A 23899-nucleotide genomic window follows, 5' to 3' on the forward strand; every position below is an offset into this window, starting at 1 on the left:
ACATCCCAGAATCAAACCTGATACTAAGATAATCTTTCTCAAACACGTGCTAAATCTACCAAATCAACTAAGCCTTGAAATGGACAGATAGATAGCAAACCTGAGTTTGGCAGATATAAGGACATTTGTGAAAATTTGAAGTTGCAGCCTCAACGTTATTCTTAGTTGATACAATTCTATGGTGTAAAATAGCCAATCTCAGTCATTAGGTGGCTTGTTTTGAAAAAAGAGCTGTAATAAAGATGTATGTTTTAGGGTATGACAAAGTGGGAACAGCTTTAATTAATAACAGATGGCAATTCTGGGACTTTGATTCCAGTTGTTGTACAAGGTGCTCAAAACAGAAACATATTCCATTCTTCAGCTTTGATTGGAATCATCTTCATAAGCTGAAAACACTTATGAAAGAAACATTATGTACTGACATCAACAAAGTACAATCATCAAACATTTTCACATACAGCGAGAGCCTTATCTACAAGATGATAATAGGAAGACTACAATTATGGGGAGAGGCTCAAGGAGCATTCAGTATTTCAGTATTGAAGGGAAGGATGGAGCAAATTTAGTAGAGATCTTGAAACTTGCACAGAGTTTTGACAAAGTTAATTGGGAAAGATTATTTCCTCTGGTTGGGAAGTCTGTGACAAGGGGTTTTAAATTTAAAATTGGTACAAAAGGGTTTCAGTACAGTTTAAGTTCAATTTCTTTCCCTGACATGGATACAGGGAATCATTACACATCAGACCTTTGTATATTTTAGGACAGGTAATCATTTGAAGCAGAGCAAGACAAAAGCTATGGGGAAGAAGAGGGGTAGCAAGACTAGTTTTCATGAGTTGAACAAAAAAACAAAACTAGCACGGAAGGATGGGCCAAATATCTTCCCCTTGTCCTGCAAATTTTTATGGTTTGATAATGTCCTTTCTGGAAAAAGGTAACCTGTTACAATAAGCTACGACAGATGTAACTGTCCTTCTCAAGATTTCTTTTACATATCACTAACATGAAGCGTGATTCATTTTCTTTTTTTTTAAAACAACAATTGATCATCAAATCTAGGAAGTAGATTGAATGAATTAGTGAGTGTTATTATTACCATATATGCTCACTTAGCTCTTTGTTAATTACATTCTCTCCCTTGCATTTCTTGTTAAGATTATCAGTATTAATAATTTAATTAAAACACTGCAACATTAAGTAAACAGAAAGTATGTTCTGACATTCGATGGCATTACCATTACTGAATCCCCTGCTATCAACATCTTGGGGTGTACCATTGAGTAAAAACTCAACTGGACTATCATGTAATATAGCGGCTAGAAGAGCAGTCAGAGGTGAGGAATACTGCAATGAGTAACTTACCCTGCTTCCCCAAAGCCTGCCCACCATCTACAAGGCACAAGTCAGGAATGTGATGGGATACTCTTCAATTGCCTGGATGAGTGCAGCTCCAAAAAACTCAAGCAGCTTGATGCCATCCAGCACAAAGCAGCCTATCTGATTAGCACCACATCCACAAATATTCCCTTTACAAGTGACACACAATAGCAACAGTGTGTACCATCTACAAGATGGCTTGGAAATTGCTGTTCTTTCAGTGTCATTGAGTCAAAAACCTCGAATTCCCTATCAACCGCACATGGACTGCAGTGGTTCAAGAAGGCTAACCACTATCTTCTCAAGGGTATCTACGGAAGGGCAATAAATGCTGGCCCAGCCAAAGAGGTCTACATCCCATAACTGATTAAAAAAATAGTTTTCATTAACCACAGAAAATCTTTGAAAAATTTGGTGAAAAATATCATACTCTATTTCTTGCTCCATAAGACCACTAAGAAATAGTAACTGGGATAGGCCATTTGGCTCCTTGAGCCTGCTTCACCATTCATTGGGATCACAGCTGATCCAACATTCCTATCATTCATTTTCCTGCTCTTTCCCCATAACTCTTAATTTCTCTACTGATCAAGAATTGGTCTCAGCCTTAAATGTACACAAAGACTCTGCACCACAGCTATCTGTGGCAAGGAGTTTCAAAGACGTTCAATCATCTGAGAGAAGAATTTGCTCCTCATTTCAGTCTCAAATTTGGCATCCTTTTATTCTAAGGCAATGTCTTCTGGTCCTAGACTCTCAAGGGTCCAGAACTACTGAAAATATCCTGCCCAGATGGAGACTGATCCTCCTTGGCTGGAACATCTGCAAGCTTTTGCATCATGGGCAGGAGAGGTGGAGGACTTAAATACCTCTGGAGTGTCCTGACAGAAAACTTCAGGGACTGTTGTATTTGGCTCCTCTTCTCTATGGGTATCTGTTGGCACCATCCTGTTTCGTGAAAGGCAAAGTCAGCTGCCCCCACCTTACCACTTCATTGATGCAGAGCGTTGATGGTTACAGAAATAGAACAAAGGTTTGTATGCATATCTGACAGACACTAAGTGCACTGGACTTGGCTCTCCATGAAGACAGCAAGATGCATACATGCTGGATAATGTTGGAGGACTCCTTCATTCTTCAATGTAGTTTACCAACTGTCTTTGACAAACTTGCCTGCTGTTTCCATTCCTGTCTTTGCATTTTGTCAAGTTCATTTATGGCTGAGACTATGTCTTCTGTCTGGGCTATGTAGGTGCCTGGTCTCCAGCATTCTTCTTAAGATTCAGAAACTTGAGCCATATCTTCTTCATCCACCTGTGCACGCATGTCAGTGATGTGCTCACCAGATTGTGTTCCACAACCTAATCTAGATAGAGAACCACTGAGGTGGAAGTCTTTGAGCCAGTGGAGGCTGCAAATGAAAGCTTCTTTAACGCACTCTCTGAGGCTTCAGTGGCATCTGCCTCAGGAAGATAAAGTAGACCTAAGGGTCTCTAGTGCTAGTGTCTCAGAGAAGAAGGTTTGCTGAGTGCCACTAATGCATACATAAGGCTAGAGAGGGAATTAGTTGCATTTGGTGAACAAAAATGTGTGCAACAATTACATTGCACTAGTGTTAATGGTAAGGCAACACAGCACAACACAATGAAGACACCGACTTGGTGGCCCACTGAGGTCTCATCACCACCACAAGCTGTCCTCCAGCCAGCTGGAGCATTTTCTCCTTATATGGTTGAAGGAGCCTCAAGTCCACCAACTCCTGTGTTCTGGAATTGCTACTGCTGGTCCTTCCAGTCTGGCGGTGTGACAACTTTTCCTTCTATGAGACAAAGGAAGGGACTGAATTTGATGTAAGTGGATGGAAGAGCCATTAGTGGAGGTGCAGGGGTACGAGAGTTGGCAATGTAACACAGGTGCTTGTGTATGGAGTGTGTAGGGAGGTATGGGTTAGTAGTTTGGGAGGGTGAGTTGACATGATGCATGGAATAGAGTGAGCTGTTGCCCATGAGCCTTGGTGCGAGGTGTGTTCCATGGCAAAGTTACAGTGAGTGTTGGCCATGCAAGTGCAAAGTAGAAGAGAGCAGGTTGTTAGAACTACCCCCGTGGAGCACAAAAAAAATCACTTGCATACTTTCTGCACTGTTGTGCATTATGTTTTACTGAGGACATAGTATTGATCCAGACTGCTTAGGCAAAGTGCAAAAAAGACCACCTTTATTCGAACCTTGAAATGATTTATACCAGCATGGTCTAAGAACACTCATAGCTCATGTTATGGGTCAGAGATTTACTTCATGGGTTCCAGTGATTCTCTTCAGTGGCATTCACATATTATGAAAGGGCTTTGTAAGTCTGCAAAAAAGTAAAAGAACCTTTAATCCTTTGAGCCAAGTTATGAGTGGCTTCTTAGTCCCATTAATTGTGATTAAAACTGCTTTTATATCATTGGTGCGTTGCTAACTTCTGAAATGCATGTTTAATGCAGCTGGTGGCAACACCAGAAATAAACTTTGCTCGGAATTACGATTAAGAAGAACAAAGGTTTGCTGGTTTTCCTGACAGTTGGCTTCAGTAAATCTGACAACTTTATTTAGAATGCTGCTTATTGGAAACTGGCAGCACTAGCAGAAGAACCAATAAAGTAGGTGAAATATATTGGCAGGAAGAATAACCTGTTTCATTCAATCACACTATCTATTTATCAGGAATTAATTTTGTCAAGCTGATGACCATCTATTGATTAAAATGTTCTATACTGATTACTGAAGATGATCATAGACAATCAGTAATTTTTTGAATATTAATTAAAATGGTGTACTCAGGGAAAGATGATTGAGAATGAAAAACAGTATGAACTAACAAAAGGTACAAATGGAGTAATGCAGTATTTAAAAGATAAAAGGATATAGAAATGGGTTTTGAGGACAGCTATTACAATGTGAACATAAGAACTCTGATGTGAGCACTGTTCTTAAAATCAATAAATACTCATTCCTTTAATAGCACAAGTGTAACTGAAAGCCAATGCTGCATTAAAGCAAGCAAAAAATCACTATCACTTAGAAGTAGCTTTGAATGTTGTAATTGGTTGAATTCATCAACACAGATCAATAGGACCTTTATAGTGGGTGTCCACTAACTAAACCAGACATGATGTCAATAATGAAGCTTTTTAAATAGTGGTTCAGCACAATGCAAATGATATTGCCTCTAAACCATGCCAAGTAGTCAGGTCTTACTACAATTTGAAACTACCAAATAATTTCTCCCCATGTTTCTTTGTAGCATCTTGGATATTGGTTTGCAACATCTGTTCTGAGTTGAAATTATCATTTGTCACCATTCTGAAACTACTTAAAAGTATCTAGATCATCAACATAAAATACTGCTTGATCAGCCAATCTTTAATGACTCTTCACTTGAAATCATGAAACCTCAGAACTGTACTTTCAAAGATCATAGATTCAAATCTAGGGATTTTCCCTCTGTGGAGAGGTTGAGTTCTTAGCAAATCTGTCATTGATATCAGTCACTGACCTCTTAATTGATTTGGGAACAGGCTTACTGGCTTTGGTGGGCATCGAAAGTTGGAGGCCTGGATGTAGCTCATCACATTACCCACTGAAAAGATTAATCTTTTTTCCTGTTGTTAATTATCTCTGAGGGATTAACGTTCACTGTCACAACTCCTTTCATTTTGTATATGGTTGTGGAAGCTACTATTGTCTTTTTAATTTTACATTTTTTTGATAATTTTCCCTCAACCTCCAATTCTCCCTCCATCATTTTAGACATCCTTTGCTGGTTTGTAAAGTTTTCCCAATGTTTGGAAGCATTGTGCATCTTATCTTTCAATTTGATACTGTTCTGAACTTTCTCAGACAGCCAAAGACACCCTTCTTGTAGAGTTTTTCTTTCTCTATGGAATAAATAATTTCCAGAGTTATTAGGTGTCGTTTTAAATTTTTGCCACTGCTTCTTTAAAGCCTTGCCTTTTAGCTTATTTTTCTAGTCCATTGTAAATGCCTTTATTTAAATTTAAAACAATTGTTTCTAACTCAAATTTCTCAGTTTCAACCTGAATGGGAAATTCTACCATACTATAAAAGGTCTTACGTAGTGCATCCTTCACTATGAGATAATTTGTTAATCCTGCCTCAGTACATATGAACATGTTTAAAATTCACTGATTCTTGCTTGACTCCAGAACGTATTGTTCTGAAAAACTGCACCGAATACAATGTATGGGCTAATTTTACAGACTAGCCTTTCCGATATGATCTAATTTATACAATGATTAAAATCTTGAATGATTATGTAATGCTTCCAATGGAAATCCCTATTATTTCTTGTATTTTACTTTGTCCTATAGTTAACTACTGTCAAATGGCTTATATACAACTCCCATAAACGACCGCTTCCTTTTGACATTTTTCAACTTCACCCAAGTGAGTCTACATTTTGATTCTCCGAATCAAGATCATTTCTCACTCTATTACTGTTAGTCTATTGGCAGAGTTGCTCAATCTCTTTTCCCTAAGATGTAGGTGCAGAAGTAGCCATTCAGTCCATCAAGTCATTCAGTGAGATTTCTGCTGATCTGATAATCCTCAACTCCATTTTCCTGCCTTTTCTCTATAATACTTGATTCCTTATGGATAGATTTTCAATCTCAGCTTTGTATACACTTAGTCAATCAGCCTCTACGTTAAAGAATTCTACAGATTCACTGCTCTCTGAGTGAAGAAATTCCTCCTCAGCTATGTCTTAACCGAGTGACCTCTTACTCTGACATTATGCCCTCTGGTCCTAGATCATGCCACAGAGGAAACAACTTCCCTGCATTACTCTGTCAAACTGGCAGTGAATCTTGTTTGCTGCAAAAAGGTTACCTCTCATTCTTCTGAAAATGAGTACAGATTCAGCCTACTCAACCTCTTCTCACAGGAAAATCCCTACATGTCCAGGATCAACCCAGCGAATCTTCTTTGGGCTTCCTTCAGTACCAGTATATTGCATAGTATCTGGGCACAGAAATGATAACGATAAAAACAGCTATGTTAACCATGCAAAGTCATCCTTACTAACATCTAGAGCTCTTTCACAGACTAGTCAAGCAACAGCCTGACATGCTCATACTTCACACACAATGGCCCAGACACCGTCACCACCATCCCTGGATATGTCCTGTTCTATCGGCAGGTCAGACCTAACAGAAGTGGCAGCACAGTGGCATACAGTTGGGAGGGTCTGGGAGTTCTCAACATCGACTCTGGACCACATTAACTCTCATGACATCATGTTAAATATGGACAAGGTAACTTCCTGCTGATCACCATGTACTGTCCACCTTTAGCTGATGAATCTACTCGTCTATGTTGAGCAACACTTGGAGTAAGCACTGAGCATGGCAAGAATGCGTTCTGACTTGGAAATATATTGCTGTCCCTTCACTGTCGCTGGATCAAAATCTTGGAATCTTGGTCACATGAATGACAGCAGTTCAGGAAGTCAGCTTACCACCACTTTCTCAAAGGACAAGTCATAAATGCTGGCAACAATGGTTACATCCCACAAGACAATAAAAAAGATCTGTCACACCTCACTGGGGCAGCATGCTGGAAACACACCTCATCTATTGAATCCGTTGCTCTCGATGTGGTCTCCTCTATATTGGGGAGATAGGACACAAACTTGCAGAACATTTCATAGAACATCCCTGGGACACATACACTAAGCAGCTCCACTCTCCTGTGGCTGAACGTTTTAACATTCCCTCCCAGTCTGCTAAGGACAGTCAAGTCCTGGGCCTCCTCCACTGCCAAACTCTAGCCACTTGATGCCCCATCTTCTGCCTTGGGATTCTCAAACCACACAGGATCAGTTGGAATTCACCAGTTTCTTCATTTCCTCCCCCCACTCCCCAACTTATTCCAGATCTAACCTTCCAACTTGGCACCATCTTCTTGAACTCTCCTACCTGTCCATCTTCCTTCCTACCTATCCACTCCACCCTCCTCTCTGACCTATCACCATCACTCCCCACCTTCAGCGACCTATCACATTCCAGGCTACTTTCCCCCCAAGCCCCAGCCCCATCTCCCCTCCCATTTATCTCACAGCCTCCTTGGGCCACCTCCTCGGGCAACCCCTCATTCCCGATGAAGAGTTTGTGCTTGAGACGTCAACTTGCCTGCTCTTCGGATGCTGGCTAACAGCTACGCTTTTCCAGCACTACACTCTTCGACCCAGATCTATAGTCTGCACTTTCTCTTGGAAACAAAGACCTTCTATTCCAGAATTATCACAAAAATTAACATTATTTATCCAAGTATGCGAAGTTCCCAATGTACCCGTCAGCTTGATCCAGGCTAGCGGGATACACTGAGGTAGTTTCTGTACTTAACAATAACTACTGTTTATTACAGTTATTGCATAGTTATTTACCTATGGTTTGAATCCATGATCCATGGACATATAGCCCAGCTAGTTAAACCTCTAACTCCTTCTAACAGCCCTACCCTGTACACACAGATGGACAGAGATAGACAACAAATTGGTTGAGAGTGGAGCAAAATAACATTGAGGAAACATTTCAGTGGTTCCACTCCAAAGGCCTCATTTAGATGGTTCTTGAAAAATTACTAACAGTGCATCACTCTCACTGCAAATACTTCCTTCGACATCCGAGGATGCATAGCTTCAGGTTCAGGGGACTTATTGGCTTTTTGCCCCTTTAGTTTCCTTGACTGTTTTTCCCTATTGATAGCTGTTGTATTAATTTCCTCTATTCCTTTTGCCCATTGATTATTTAATATTTCTGGAATGTTATTAGAATCTTGTGTACTATGAAGATAGATGCAAAGTACTTATTCAAATCCTCTGCTGCCTTATTTCATCTCCAGGCTCCCAATAATTATTTTCCAGCCTTATTCTCCAAGTTGCCTACGTTCACTTGGGTCTCTCTCTTCCTTTTTACATACTTAAATGAGCTTTCGCTGTCCATCTTAATTTTATTGGTAAGTTTACCCTCCAAGTTTATTTTCTCTCTTTTTACCAATTTTTCTGATCACCTTTTGTAGCTTTTCTTTTAAACTTCTCCGAGCCTCTGGCTTACCCCTAATTTTTGCCCCACCGAAAGAGATTAGAAAACGTGATTAATCATGATTACTTTATCCACTTCCTAGAATCCTTCTTTTTCACAGAGTTATATTATTGTTGAGTGAGGAACTATTTTCTTAAATGTCTGCCATTATTCCTCAATCACCTTTTCTGGCTAACTCCTTTCCCAATCTACTCCAGCTAACTTTGTCCTCATTCCTTTGTAATTATCCTTATTTAAATTCAGCACAGTTATTCCGACCAAAGTTTCTTACCTTCAAACTGAATGTTAAATTCTACCATACATTTCTCGGGAATATTTTGGTCAGATCATTTTTTAAACCTTTTCATTTCACATTAGATCCAAAGTAGCCTAACCTCCGGTTGGACCCACAACATGCTATTCAGGGAGACTGTCTCAAATTCCCTACATAAGTTCTTTCTCATGGCTTCCTCTGCCGATTTGACTTTCCCAACTAGCAAGAAGATTAAAGTCACTCATGATTAATGTACAACCCTATTCACATGTCCTCATTATCTGCCGATTTATCCCAAGTCTCACTCTATAGCTGCTGTTTGGGGATCTACATATTACTCCCACCATTGTCATCTATGAATTCTACATTGTCTGACCTGAGATTATTTCTTGTTAATATACTTGCTTTCTTTCTTAAAGCACTTTATCATCATACTTTGCTTTCTTCTTGGCCCTTCAAAAATGACAAATATCCTTGAAAGCCTCAAAAACTTTGCAAACATATATCTGAATGTCTACCATGTCATACTCATTTATTTTTATTTGCACTTTCTGTTTATCCATCTCGTTAGGAATTCATTTCCATAAAGAACATGTAATTCTACCTTTTTATAATTTTTCCTACTCTGACCTATTTTGTCAACACACCCATGCGTGTGTGGTTAATTTCTAATCATTTTACCTGCATTGTTAGCCAACACTGTTGTCTTAGCTTTTCTCTTAACTTTTCAAAATTTACCTCACATGAACCCTCTTCCCCCTCCAAACTATTTTGTGTGAAGTCCTCACCACAAGCTTTAGTTGTTGGGTTGTTCAGGTGAAGGCTGTTCCAATGGTATAGCCTTATTTCTCTACATTTGAGCCATGCATTCAAACTCCCTGATCTTATTTACCCTCATCCAAATGTGATGCAATATCTTTGTGATTCTGCATTTCAACTTAACTCTAGCTGCCCATATTCTCTCAGCAGAACCTCTTTCTTATTCATTTTGATGTCATTGATACCCATGTAGACAATAGAAACTGCATACTTCTCCTCCCACTCAAAGTTCCTCTCCAACCCTGATATATTTCTCTTACTTCTGACAAGGGCAAGCAAAACAGCCTTCATGACTGATGTTCTCAACTGCAGAGGATAAATCTACCTCCTGAACTATATGGTTTCCTGCTACAAATATGCTATTCTTTTGATCGCTCAACTTGAATGATTCCCTGCACCATACTGTCATGAAGTGGTCTGCATATCCTCTCTGTTTCTACTTTCAATCAAACTGGCTGCAAGAACCTTAAACCTGTTGAAAAATTATAATGGTAGAGTTTTTCCATTGCTACCTTTTGGATCCCCACACCTGCTTCTTTTTCACTCACCTGTCTCCACCCCTCCTCCATCGCCCTGTCCTTGACCATGAACAAAATCAAAGTATCTAGCCTAAGGGATGTTACTGCCTTCTGGAACAAGATAAACAGTTAACTCCCCCACCATACCACCACCCCAATGCATGACAATATCTGAAGCTTGAACTCCCAACTCTTCAACTTAGACCTGCCATTCCTAGAACTGCAGAGTATTACTGAAGATTTGGTTTCTACGGATCACATAAATATCCACCAGTACTCACAAGCTATAGCTGCAACACATCACCTGCCTAGCCATCTGGATTTTGTTTGTATTTAACTACTTAGACTTCAAGCTTAGGATATCATTCATTGATTACCAGCAGCTGCATTATGACATTTATTTAGTTACGAAATGAATTAAATACTTATATCACTTCAGTATCAATTTAACCTACTGTCTCAGCTTAGAGACAAGAACAAACTTTATTCCATTACATAACTGCATGCCTACTTAATGCCTCTGTACTTCTGCCCTCAGGTCTCAGGTTTCAGATCAGTCCCGTTTTTGGAAAATGCCAGAAATGTACTTCCTCCCTCAATTCACTGAATTCCTTCACTTACTAAATTCCTGGATTAAAGCATTTGGCCTAGTAGTGTGACTCTACTACAAACCTATTAACGGCATTTTTGAAAGTCAAAACATGAACAAGGTTCTAGACACAAGAATAAAAATCCCATCATAAGCACTAGCAATCACAAGTAAAGTAAAAAAAAAACTGCAAAATTGATAACAGGTCTGTCAGAATCTAAGGAAAAGAAATGTGAATGTGATGGGTGTAACTTTTCCTATAGAACGGGAAAAAGGACATTATAATGCTTTTTACTGAATTGAATAAAACAGCAATTCAAAATTCACTCCACAAAGGAATTTATCCATCTCCCCATTGCCAGATTTGCTAAAAGATTTGTCATTTAAATTTTAACAACTTTTGCTTCTGACAGTTACATTTATGGGAAGACTATGTGGCATGGAATGAACCAAAGCAACCATGAGATTATAAATCAAAGCATTTCATTCCCCTCCCAAAACAAACACTCTATGATGGTGTCTTTCAAACACAGTAACTTGAATTGCCTATTGTCTAAGATCAAACACATTTTCTTACTGGCATCTTCCTCATCCCCCATGTTTTTATATGTATTCTATCAATTCCAATCCACGGTACAGAAGCTTGTTTATTTTTCCCACGTCTCTATTTCAGCCACTTCCAGCTACCTCCTAATTAACCCATTTAGTTATTTTTGTGGTATAAAAATAGCTTAAGATGTCACGGATGAAAAAGAAAATTGATCTAGTGGAAAGATCATATCCTTGAAGTGGTGTTCAGTTGCGTGTAAGAATACTTCAGGATAAAACTAAAAGCAGCATCTCTCAGAATTTCACATCAGCCAGAGGTTCCTGAACCTCCCTCAGGAACCAGCACTCCACAACCTAAGTTGACTTGTGGGAATGTCTGATATGACCTACCATCTGGCATGAAAGGGCTTTTTGTATGGGCTGTAGTTGCAAAGCATCTACTTCAATTCCTACATCTGCCACCTAGCTTTCATATGCTTTTTGTTTAAAACCATTGGACTGCGGGGGTCCCCAGTGGAGTCGTCCTACTTTTCATTGGGAATTGGTGGTGGAGCGCGTTGCATGTAGCATCCCATGTAACTGCACATTGCTGAAGTTCGCTCAATCCCAGCCCAACTGTTTGTTTTGAGGCGCTGTCGAGTCTATGGACAATGTATATATATGCTGCGGTTGACTCTTATTTAAAAAATCTTTTGCTATTCTTTTGGTTGCACTTCAGCAGCCACACTCCTGATCTTTGGCCATCCGGTGCAGAGGGTTGTGGGTAAGTCAGAGGACCTCCTCATGGGTCTGCTCCCACATCTGGTCAGGTTGGACATTAGTGCATCAGGGGTCACAGCTACCAACTGTCTGCCCCTCTATTGCAACTATGTTTGTGTCTGGTGTACTTGGAGAGTGAGCACAAGGCATCCATCAATACTCTCAATCCCTTTAGAGGAAGATGGACACCACAGAAGGTAGAGTGTTTTATCTCTCTATCCAACTCTATTTTGATTTGATTTGCTTTATTACTGTCACGTGTACTCAGGTACAGTGAAAAGTGTTGTCTTACATGCTTTACAGGCAGACCGTGGGCGGCATGGTGGCACAGTGGTTAGCACTGTTGCCTCACAGCGCCAGAGGCCCGGGTTCAATTCCCGCCTCAGGCGACTGACTGTGTGGAGTTTGCACATTCTCCCCGTGTCTGCGTGGGTTTCCTCCGGGTGCTCCGGTTTCCTCCCACAATCCAAAAAATGTGCAGGTTAGGCGAATTGACCATGCTAAGTTGCCCGTAGTGTTAGGTGAAGGGATAAATGTTGGGGAATGGGTCTGGGTGGGTTACGCTTCGGCGGGTCGCTGTGGACATGTTGGGCCGAAGGGCCTGTTTCCACACTGTAAGTAATCTAATCTAATCTAATAAAAGATCAACCTGTACAAACGCATAGGGTAACAGAACAGAGTGCAGTTTTCAATGTTACAGCTGCTAAGAAGGCGCAGAGAGAGATCAACATTAACATTAAAGAGGTCTGATAACAGCTGGGAAGAAGCTGACCTTGAATCGGTTTGTACATGTATTCAAACTTTTTTTTTGCCTGACAAAAGGTGGAAGAGAGTATAACTGGAATGGGTGCGGTCTTTGATTAAACTGGCTGCTTTCCTGATGCAGTGAGAAGTACAGATCAAGTCAATAAATGGGAGGCTGGTTCGTGTGATGGACTGGACTGTGTTCACAACTCTCAGTAGTTTCTTTTCAGTCTTGGGAAAAGCAGTTGCCATACCATGTTGTGATGCACCCAGACAGAATGCTTTCTATAGTACATCTATAAACATTTGTAAGTGTTCATACAAATTTGATTTAGGCCCACCACCTTTGGTGGTCTTAATGGGCTCTGCCTGTAAATTAATCAAATTGAAAAAAAAAGATGATTTATTGGTGGAAGTTAACAGATGAAAAAAATACAATGTGATTTGGTGTTGGGAAAATAAAACCATTCAGCTGTATTTAAGAGCACTTCTGAATATAATTTTTAAAAAATCTTTGATTTAATGGTGGTGGTTAAATATGAAAATTGTTACAGGTGATTTTGTGATAGGATAGTTGCTTAGTTGTATGTGGCAGCACTTCCAAATATTAAAAAAAAAATCTCTGAAGGGGTCTGTTGTGGTGCAGTAAGGCCCGGGTTTAAGTGCTATCTGTTCTAGAAATTTGTCAGAATGCCCCCAAACAGATGGATTTAAAACTTTTAAAATGTGTTTGGCGTTCAGACCACTGCTTGAGGCAGAACAATGCTGCCACAAATCAGTTGCAATGGCATACTTAAATGAAATGATAAATGTTTAGATAATGTACATTAATAAAAGCAAAATGTCTGCCAAAATTAAAAATAAAACATTTTTGAAGGGCTCTTCAGGTGCAGTGGTAGTACCTTGATAGAAGGCTGGGTTCAGGTTCCACCTGCTCGAGAGGTAGGTCATAATATCTCTGAACTGATTGATTACAAAACATTTCAGTTGGCAAAGTGTCTTAAAAGCAGGTGCTGCAGACAAGGGAGACCAGTTTAAGATGACATTTTGCAGTTCAAAAATCCAGCCAGGTATTGCTTTGTCACTTCAGGATGATGTTGGAATAGTTAGCTTTCACAACTCTGCTCTTACGTACTTCAGAAAATGAGATCCATGAACTAGGCATAATTGATTCTTTATCTCTTGTATTGAAAGGAATGGAGATGAAAACTATACTGGAAGAATGGCTAAGTGCAATGGGGATGAGGACATGAATGGGCTGATTATTAATCAGCATCCAGACTCACTAAATAAAAGCTGGATAAAAAATTAGTCTTGATTGGGATTAGGGGAAAATTTGAATGTCAACAACTTTTGCTTTTCCGAAAGAACAATAAACTATTTCATAAAATTTCCCAGCAAAACCAGACAACTGAGAACATGACAACAGTGGAAAATAAATTCAAGTAACAAGCAGTGGAGGAGTTTGAAGAGAAGTTGATGGGGATTCCAGTAGTATAGTTATTGGACTCCTTTGTTTAAACTTTCCATAATTAGTAAATTAGTACTGCCTTAGTTACTGAAACTAACATCAGTTTCCTACTGTTTTTGAACTAGATTATTAAAGTAATCTTCTAATTTTTGAAGTATTGCATGATTTTAATAAATAAAAAAGTATGTGACAGTCTACTTACCAATTACTTTTACAAAATAAGCATCAGCATCAAAGTTATTTCGCAAAGCATGGATGGTGAATTCTGAATTTTCCTTATTTTTGTTTAATACCAGCAAGTCCAAGATACCCTGTCATAACAAACATTTGACACATGAAAAATAATGTTATAGTGTATAATCGTATAAACTTTCATGAAAATTAAGATATAGCACTTTTTAATGTTAAAAAACGCCACTCAAAAATCCTGTTCAGTAAAGAAGCTGATATGTGCACAAAATCATACACTATGTACAGGAGGAGACCATTCAGCCTATCATGTCTATGCCAGTTTTCTGGAAGAGAAATTTGACAAGTCCCACTTCCCTTTCCTTTCTCTGCAGAAACGCAAATTCTTTCTCCCAATTCGAATGATTATCCATGTCTGTTCTGAAGACCCCATTTGAATCTGCTTCCATTAAGTTCACAGGCACAGCATTCCAAAGCCTAACCATTTGCTGAATAAAAAATATTCCTCATGTCACCAATGCTTCTTTTGTAAATTACCCTAATCAGTTACCACTGAATACTGAATCTTCCATTAATGGGAACTGTTTGTATCTCTGTACTCAATCAAAACCCCTCATGACTTCTGAAAAGAAATTTCTTCTCAATCATCTCTTCTACAAGATTAGCCCCAGCTTCTCCAGTCTAATTAGTAATCCATGAGGTTCCTTATTATTGGAACCATTAAATTCCAAAGCTGAGCATGATAATTAAGAAGCTACTTAGAACATACTTGGAAATTGAATTTCAGCTACTCAGTCTGAGCCCAATGTAGAGAAACATAAGGTGCTTTTCATAGGAACAAAGGTTTTAATATTAAAATTTGAAAGAAAAATTGAGGCAATCTTTCTACTTTATAAATCATTGGTGTCACTATATTTAGAATACTGTGCATAGTTCTGATTGTCAATGTACAAGATATTGCAGTTATTAAAATGATACAGAAGACAGCAAGCAGAATGAGTGAGGTGGAGGGATTGAATTCTCAGCAATTCTATAAATTGGGGACCTTTTCACCAGAATAGAGGTTGAAAAATGATACGATTGCTGTTTTTAGGAATCTAATGTGATGAGAAAAATGCAGACTGTGATAAGCTATTTCAACTTGCCCAGAAAAATGCCTGAGGGGGACAAGTTCAAAACTAATCTGTGAAATATTATTTCAGTCAATAAGTGGTCAAACTGTAGAGCAGATTCAATTAGCATGGCAATGGAAACAAACTATGTTGCTTTACTCAAATGCAAATTGGGCAATTCCTTTAAGCAAACATTTTGGGATCTCCTATGTATATTTTGAAACATGACAGGTGGCAATTGGCAAGCAAAGTATGCTTGAATAAAAACAGCTGACTTTTGGTCTATGGTTTCCAAAGCTCTTTCTCGCTGATGTTTTCTCCATCTCACGTCTGTATCTATTGTAGATTAATTGATAGGGAAGGGTAAAAAAGCAAGCAGAATTTGGGTGATTAGTAAGCAAGTTGATTAATATGACATGTAAACTGGCATGTGGCGATTAGTATGAAAGACAAATTAGACAGACCTTTTTTTTTGTCTCAAGTCCGAGGCCCAGGATATACTGTCACAATTCAAAACTTTGTTGATCAAAGCTGCACTAATTTAAACAATTTAAAGCATAATTATATTTAAATTTAGATATATTTCAAGAAATAAGAGAAATCATTCCTTGCAATGTGACTAACTAAAAACAATTTTCATATTGGTGTAGCAATCTGTTATTCAACAAAGTTAAAAATCACACAACACCAGGTTATAGTCCAACAGGTTTAATTGGAAGCGCACTAGCTTTCGGAGTGACGCTCCTTCATCAGGTGATTGTGGAGGACTCAATCGTAACACAGAATTTATAGCAAAAATTTGCAGTGTGATGTAACTGAAATTATACATTGAAAAATTGATTGTCTGTTAAGCCTTTCATCTGTTAGAATACAGTGATAGTTTCACGTCTTTCATGCGTAAATCACAAAACCCTTTTTTAAAAAGTTGCATTCTTGGGTTAGCTGTTAACAATGGTGACAGCTAGACAATATGTTAAATGTGCTAGCCCCCTGTGTTCTCTGTCTATGACCTGATGTTTAGATTGATTTTAATCTAAAAAGTGAATTACATAAATTCATGCAGTTTTTGAGCTCAGAGTTCTATATGAATGTATGCAGTTTTTGAGAAAGTGCAATATAACTCTGCAGGTACAAATTCACCACACAAAATTACTTTGGATCTGACTAAACAGAGTAATTAAGGTTTCATTAATGAAGCAATGCTGATTTTCATACACATATTGCGAGGTTATGTCAATAACTAGATAGCTGAAACAGCCTAATATAAATTAAAGGCTGGGCAAGTAGTCCGGTAGTTCAAAGGCTTGTTCCATGAATACCTTATTATGGGTTGAATAGTGACAGTTCTTGGACTTCAACACCTAATAATGTATTTTAGGGACAAGTTAATGCAAAAAAATCAAGTTAACTCTTAGGCGAAAGTGAGGACTGCAGATGCTGGAGATTAGAGTAGAGTGTGGTGCTGGAAAAGCATAGATCAGGCAGCATCTGAAGACCAGGAAAATTGACGTTTCGGGCAAAATCAGGATTAATCAGGATTCCTGATGAAGGGCTTTTGCCCAAAACGTCAATTTTCTGCTCCTTGGATACTGCTTGACCTGCTGTGCTTTTCCAGCACCACATTTGAGTTAGTTCTTAGCCAGTATATAAGGCAATCTGGTCAAGCATTGTTAAAATGAAATGTCCTCGCATCACCAATATAGGATGGAAAGACAATGAGACCAAAGATTCTGGAGGAAAACAAATTGCATGCACAAGGATACATTTTGTAGTGATTGATCTCAATTATAGTGATCTCACTGTTATTGCTGTGGTTTGTGTGTTATTTGTTCAGTTTTAACATTAGGACTCTTTACCAGCAGAAACCTTCTTGTTTAGTTCTGCTGAGCAACAAATACTCATCACTTCTAATGATATTTTACTCTATTTTCAGGATTCTGTCATCCTTGTTACCACCTTCTTCCTAGGTAGTAATAATTCATCAAGTTTCAGAGGAATGCTCTCACTCAAAGATAAGAATTGTTGTTGCTGTTACTCATCATTTACAGATACCTAAGATTTGCAGTGTGACATTTTTAAGGTGATGCAACAAATAAGAAAAAGCTTTATATCTGAAAGGGCAACTGTCTTGTGTATTCCTGACATGCTATCTCCAGTATTTTTATTTTTAAATAATGTTTTTAAATTTCAAAAAAAAAATTCTCATTGAATAAATTACATTTTGAAGAATCTTCTTCTATGTCTCCCTTTCTTTTTCACATAAGCTAACTAATATTTTATGAATATGAAAGTGTGCACAATCAGGTTAGCCCACTACACTAACATTATTACAGCCAAGCCAATGGTGCTACATGGCTCCTGATGAAGGGCTTATGCCTGAAACATCGATTCTCCTGTTCCTTGGATGCTGCCTGACCAGCTGTGCTTTTCCAGCGCCACAGTCTTGACCCTGATCTCCAGCATCTGCAGTCCTCACTTTCGCCCAATAGTGCCACAGTCAGTCCCGGATAACTGACCGAATAACATAGGGAGTTATCCCCTTTTCCATAAAAGATCAAGCAGAGGAGAGCCGGTGGGCCCACCCTGGGAAAATCAGAGTACAAACATGAATTGAGATTAAGGACAGAGTTTTACAGTCCTCCACTGGCAGGTTTCCAGGTGGGGGTGGACTGTAACATTTTCTGAATGAATTTCCTGTTGACAGCTCATTCACCCCAACTGCAATTTTATGGGAGATGGCAGGTACAAGGCCAGCCCTCCCGTCCTTCTCACAATGGGCATTCTGTAACTATTTCACCCCCATTTTCAATACGGCCTCAATTTTGAGGCTGGCAGGAGGATATTAGTGCAGGAGTTTAGACGAGGGAAAAAAAGGGATGCCTGACAAGTCATGCTATTTGGACCTCAAGAAGGAACGGACACCCTGCTTCAAATGACTCCTTTCCGATAGGCACATCTCCACATGCCCTAGTACTCTGTGGATGCTCCTCTCAACCCTAGCCCCTCTCTCCATCAAGACCCCATTCCTCTCTCCCCGCTTCCCTCGGCCTCATCCCACCATCCTCCTGTAACAATATCTCTACTTATCTAGTACTAGAATCTAGGGGTTGGAATCTGAGGACTGATTACAGTTCTAATCCTGGTCTCCGCTGCTACTTGCCTTCAGCGACTACAACAGCCAGCTTTATTAAAACTTTAAGTTACCCCACACTTTTACATGTCTTTAAAGCCGCTCAGTGACCACTGTTCTAATTTTAGGTATTTGTTCGTGACAGGCTAGTTTAAAAATACGATGAACAGTGGATAATTTAAAGCAGTATGGGCAAAAAATTGAATCTCCCCAGTTTTCTCCTCCAAACACCTTTGCTTCAATGTCACCATCATTTTCATCTTGTAGAATAGCGCTGCATCATACTCTGCAAACAATTTCAAAGCAGACAAAGTATATTGATGCTAAAACTACCAATGGTCATCATTCAGATCCAAAAATCTGCATTGTATGGCAAGGGTCGCCAGACAATAATTATAATAATTTATTCTCTTCCTAGCCTTATATTGTAAATTCACTATCCAAGGTGAGGTCTGTACAGACCAGGAATTGATTCTGAATGTGGAGGAATGCCTCATCTGCAAGAATCATTATCCTACTAGGTAGTTGCCACAACCATACATGAGTAAAGTTCCCAATACTAGCAGTTATAAAAGATTGACATTGATAGTCAAATAAATAATATGAAAAAGATAATTAGCAACACTATTTTGAACTTACATCTTCATAAATGTCAAAGAAGGTTGCAACAACAGCATTTTTAATTCCATTTAAATCGGACAGCTCCCAAAGAACCTTGAACATTCGACCCACAGGCTTGCAGCTTGCATCATTGCATGGAACATTTTCCAGTAGAAAAGCTTGCGTGTTGCTGCAAGAGGAGAAAGTTTTAAACAAAATTGCCTAAAATTGCAAACTGTAAATTGATCATTGAGAGCAGAAACATTGGTAATTTGACTCCTGGTGATTGCCAAAAAAACAGCAATATTGGATTGGCCACCTGCCATGCATTGGTCAATATACTTTTATCTGTTCTATATTGTTACCAATAATTAAAATGGCCCCTAGGGGTAAATCGCAAATTGTATTCAAGCACCTTATATTATTTACCATTTGAATAACAATACCAGTTGCAAATAGTGAGGAGTTAACTCCCTCTACTTTGCAACTAGTTACTGGAAAAGAATGACATTTTCTCCATTTACATATAAAACATGGTATACTCTATACTGGTAACATTATGAGCTTTGCTGAATAGGAGGTAGTTTTTTTGTGTAATGGGCCAATGCCTACTGGGGCCCAGTTTTAGAATGCTTAAACCATATGACTTGAGCAAAAGGAAAAACCCTCACTTCATTAAACTGGACTGGATTTGAATTCACTTCCCAGAAGTAAAAGGTTAAAGGTTTAATATATAATGTATTATATGACTTATAAGTAGAAACAAAAATAAAAGTTTGTGCAGTTCACTGTGCAAGTGTATTATTTCTGTAGGCAAGTTTAAAATAATCTGTTCATTATGTGTCGAGGACTGTAAAACACAAACTGTTTCGGGGTGGTTGTGAAGCTTGATGGATGAGAAATGTATTTCAAACAAGAGAGTTTCTATCTAGACTGCTATTAGTGCTGCTGAAACGGAAATCCATATGATTTAGCAGGAGGTGAAAGCAGCACTCTTGCAAATGTTTTCAGATAGTGTGGTTGCAACATTGCCAGTCTATCATGTTTTCAGTCTCAACGTTTTCTTTTACATCCCAAAAAAATCAGTAATATCTTCTAAGAAAGAAAACATTCCACAGAGAGAGATTGAAAGCTTCCATGTTATTTTAAAACCTTTTTTTTACAACCGACTACACTTTTTTCAGACAGATAACAACCCATCTGTTCTTAATCATTGAAGCTTTTAAAATGCAAATACATTCCCCCAGTGAAGGATTACAGCTTACTACTTCCTTTCAGCTAACCCATTTATCTAAGTAGAAATATCTCAAAATCTGTAATTTCCTGAAAATCTAAGTTGACACTTAACAGCCCTTTTGACCTTTCATTTATTTCTTGTCAGGAGCTATCATTTTACATCAGATGAAGCTGAACAAAAAAAACTCTTCACAGATGAGCAGATCGTGAGGAGGTGGTCCAAATATTTTAATTGCTTCTAAAACACATTTTGGAGGAACTAACTATAATCACACACCATCTGGCTTTTTCAATTCTGTCATGACAACTCGGAGGTACAGGATGATGTCACACAGTATGCCTAATAATTAAAATGTTTGGCCTATAATTACAAACATTGTTATTAACCCTCCATAGACTCTTGATGCCCACACAGTAAGTTAAGAACTTGTACTACATGCAACATTCCAGTCTACAAAATTTCAATATCTAATATTGTTAAGAGAATATAAAGTGGACTCCAAATTAAAGGTTAAACAAAGTAAGTGAAATTTACTACTAGGCCTCCATGAAAGCAACATTCACATTAAGACCATGACAAGTTCTGAACTGAAAAAGCAAAGGGAGGCTCAATTTCAGATTTTAACAGCTACATTTGCAGCATAAAGTAACAAAAAAAAATGTAAGGTTACAATTACAGTTAGATATTTCTCTCCAAATTTAGACGGGAATGTGGAGGTGGGATGATACTCAACATAATAGAGACTCTACATAATAGAGACAACAAAATTGGTTCCGATTTTACTTTTTATGCTTCACAGTTACTTTGCATATCCAATCGATTAATTTTTAACTGATTTGATTAAATTTAATTTATTGTCACATGTTTCAAGATTAGCGAAAAGCATTGTTTTGCATGCTAACCAGACAAATCATATTTTAAGTACATCAGGATAACAGAACAGAACAAAGAACAATACAGCACAGGAACAGGCCCATCCGCCCTCCAAGTCTGTGCTGATACATTTTGCCCTTCCATACTAAAACTGTCTTCACTTAGAGTCTGTATTCCCAGCATGTGCAGTCCTCACTTTTGTCTAGTTGATTTATTCCTTTATTCCCTTCCTATTCATGGATGCTGCTATCATGTCTGCTTCCACCATCTCCACTGGCAGCGCACTCCAGGCACTCACCACCCTTTGCATGAAAATCCTGGCACATCTCTTTTAAACTTTCCCCTAACGCCTCGCACCTTGAACCTGTGTTCCCTAGTAATTGACCCCTCCATCCTAAGAAAAAGCCTTATACTTTCCACTCGAGCCATACCATTCATAATCTTACAAAGTTCTATCAGGTTGCCTCTTGACCTCCTGCATAAACACTGAGAAAACCCCAGTCTATCCAATCTTTCTTCAGAGTTAAAACCCCCCATACCAGGCAACATCCTGGGCAACCTTTTCCATACCAAAGCATCCATATCGGATAGTGTGGTGACCAGACTGTACGTAACATTTCAAGTGTGGCCTAACTAAAGTTCTGTAAAGCTACAGCATAACTTGCCTCTCCTTAGACTTAATGCCCCTTCCTATGAAGGCGAGCATGCCATAGGCCTTTTTTACGACCTTATTTACCTGTGCTGCCACTTTCAGTATTTTGTGGGTCTGTACACCCAGATCCCTCTGCATACCAATACTACTAACGGTTCTGTCATTCACTGCATAACTACCACCTGTACTTGACTTTCCAAAATGCATCTCCTCACATTTGTCCAGATTAAACGCCATCTGCCATTTTTCTGCCCATGTCTCCAACTGATCTATGTCCTGCTGAATCTTCTGATAATCCTCCTCACTATCCACAACTCCACCAAACTTTGCATTGTCTGCAAAGTTACTCATTAGACCAGCCATGTTTTCCTCAAAATCATTTACATAGAACACGAACAGCAGAGGTCCCAGCACTGATCCCTGTGGAACATCGCCAGTAACAACACTCCATTTGAAAACCATCCTTCCACCACCATCCTCTGTCTTCTATGCCTAAGCTAGTTCTGCATTCATCTTGCCAGCTCACCTTTGATACTATGTAACTTCACCTTTTGTACCAGTCTGCCACGAGGGACCTTGTTAAAGGCTTTACTGTAGCCCACGTAGAGATCATCAACCGCTTTTCCCTCATCGATTATCTTCATTTGGAAGAAAATGGGCTCATCAGTGAAAGGCAACATTGTTTTTGTGCAGGGAAGGTCATATCTTACCAACTTAATAGAATTCTTTGAGAAAGTGAAAACTTGATTGATGAGGGAAGGGCTATAGATGTCATATACATGAACTTCAGTAAGGCTTTTGATAAGGGTCCCCATGGTAGGCTGATGGAGAAAGTGAAGTCGCACGGAGTCCAGGGTGTACTAGCTAGATGGATAGAAAACTGGCTGGGCAGCAAGAGAATAATAGTGGAAGACAGTTTCTCAAAATGGAGAACTGTGACCAGTGGTGTTCCACAGGGATTCATGTTGGGATTACTGTTGTTTGTGATATACATAAATAATCTGGTGGAAGGTGTAGGTGGTCTGATTAGCAAGTTTACAGATGACATTAAGAATGATGGAGTAGCAAATAGTGAAGGAGACGGTCAGAGAATACAGCAGAATATAGACAAATTGGAGAACTGGGCAGAGAAATGGCAGATAGAGTCCAATTGGGCAAGATGAAGCATTTTCGAAGATCCAATTCAACAATGAACCAAATGGTAAAGGTAAAATTGATGTACAGAGAGGTCTGGGTGTTCAGGTCCATTGTACCCTGAAGGTGGCAACGCAGGTTGATAGAGTGGTCAAGAAGGCATGTGGCTTGCTTTCCTTCATCAGATGGGGCATTGAGTAAAAGAGTTGGCAGGTGATGTTACAGCTGTATAAGACTGGGGTTCGGCCACATTTAGAATACTGCACAGTTCTGGTTGCCACATTATCAAAAGGATGTGGATACTTTGGAAAGGGTACAGAGGAGGTTCACCAGGATGTTGCCTGATATGGAGAATGCTAGCTATGAGGAGAGGTTGAGTAGATTAGCATTATTTTCACTAGAAAGATGGGGATTGAGGGGGGACTTCACTGAGGTCTACAAAATCATGAGAGGTATAGACAGGGTGGATAGCAAGAAGCTTTCCCCCCCAGAGTCGGGGACTCAATTACTAGCGGTCATGAGTTCAAAGTGAGAGGGGAAAAGTTTAAGGAAGATGAGTGGAAAGTTCTTTATGCAGAGGATGGTGGGTGCCTGGAACACGTTGCCACCAGAGGTGGTAGAGCGGGCACGATAGCGTCATTTAAGATGTATCTAGATAGATACATGAATGGGCAGGGAGCAGAGAGATACAGATCCTTGGAAAATAGGTGATAGGTTTAGATAGAGAATCTGGATTGATGCAGACTTGGAGGGTCAAAGGGTCTGTTCCTGTGCTGTAATTTTCT

At 39.1% G+C, this 23899-nt stretch overlaps 1 protein-coding gene across 1 annotated transcript in view; it reads right to left on the bottom strand.

Annotated features, from left to right (window-relative positions):
- itfg1 (integrin alpha FG-GAP repeat containing 1) overlaps window positions 1-23899 on the bottom strand; it is a 238056-nt gene that overhangs the window by 59607 nt on the left and 154550 nt on the right. The window contains exons 11-12 of the mRNA XM_043706920.1: window positions 19258-19408; window positions 14390-14498 (exon numbers count right to left, since the gene is read on the bottom strand). Coding sequence (XP_043562855.1) covers window positions 14390-14498; window positions 19258-19408 — 260 coding nt within the window. The remainder of the gene's footprint in view (window positions 1-14389; window positions 14499-19257; window positions 19409-23899) is intronic.

Source organism: Chiloscyllium plagiosum, chromosome 17 (assembly GCF_004010195.1).
Source record: "Chiloscyllium plagiosum isolate BGI_BamShark_2017 chromosome 17, ASM401019v2, whole genome shotgun sequence".
NCBI classification, from domain to species: Eukaryota; Metazoa; Chordata; class Chondrichthyes; order Orectolobiformes; family Hemiscylliidae; genus Chiloscyllium; species Chiloscyllium plagiosum.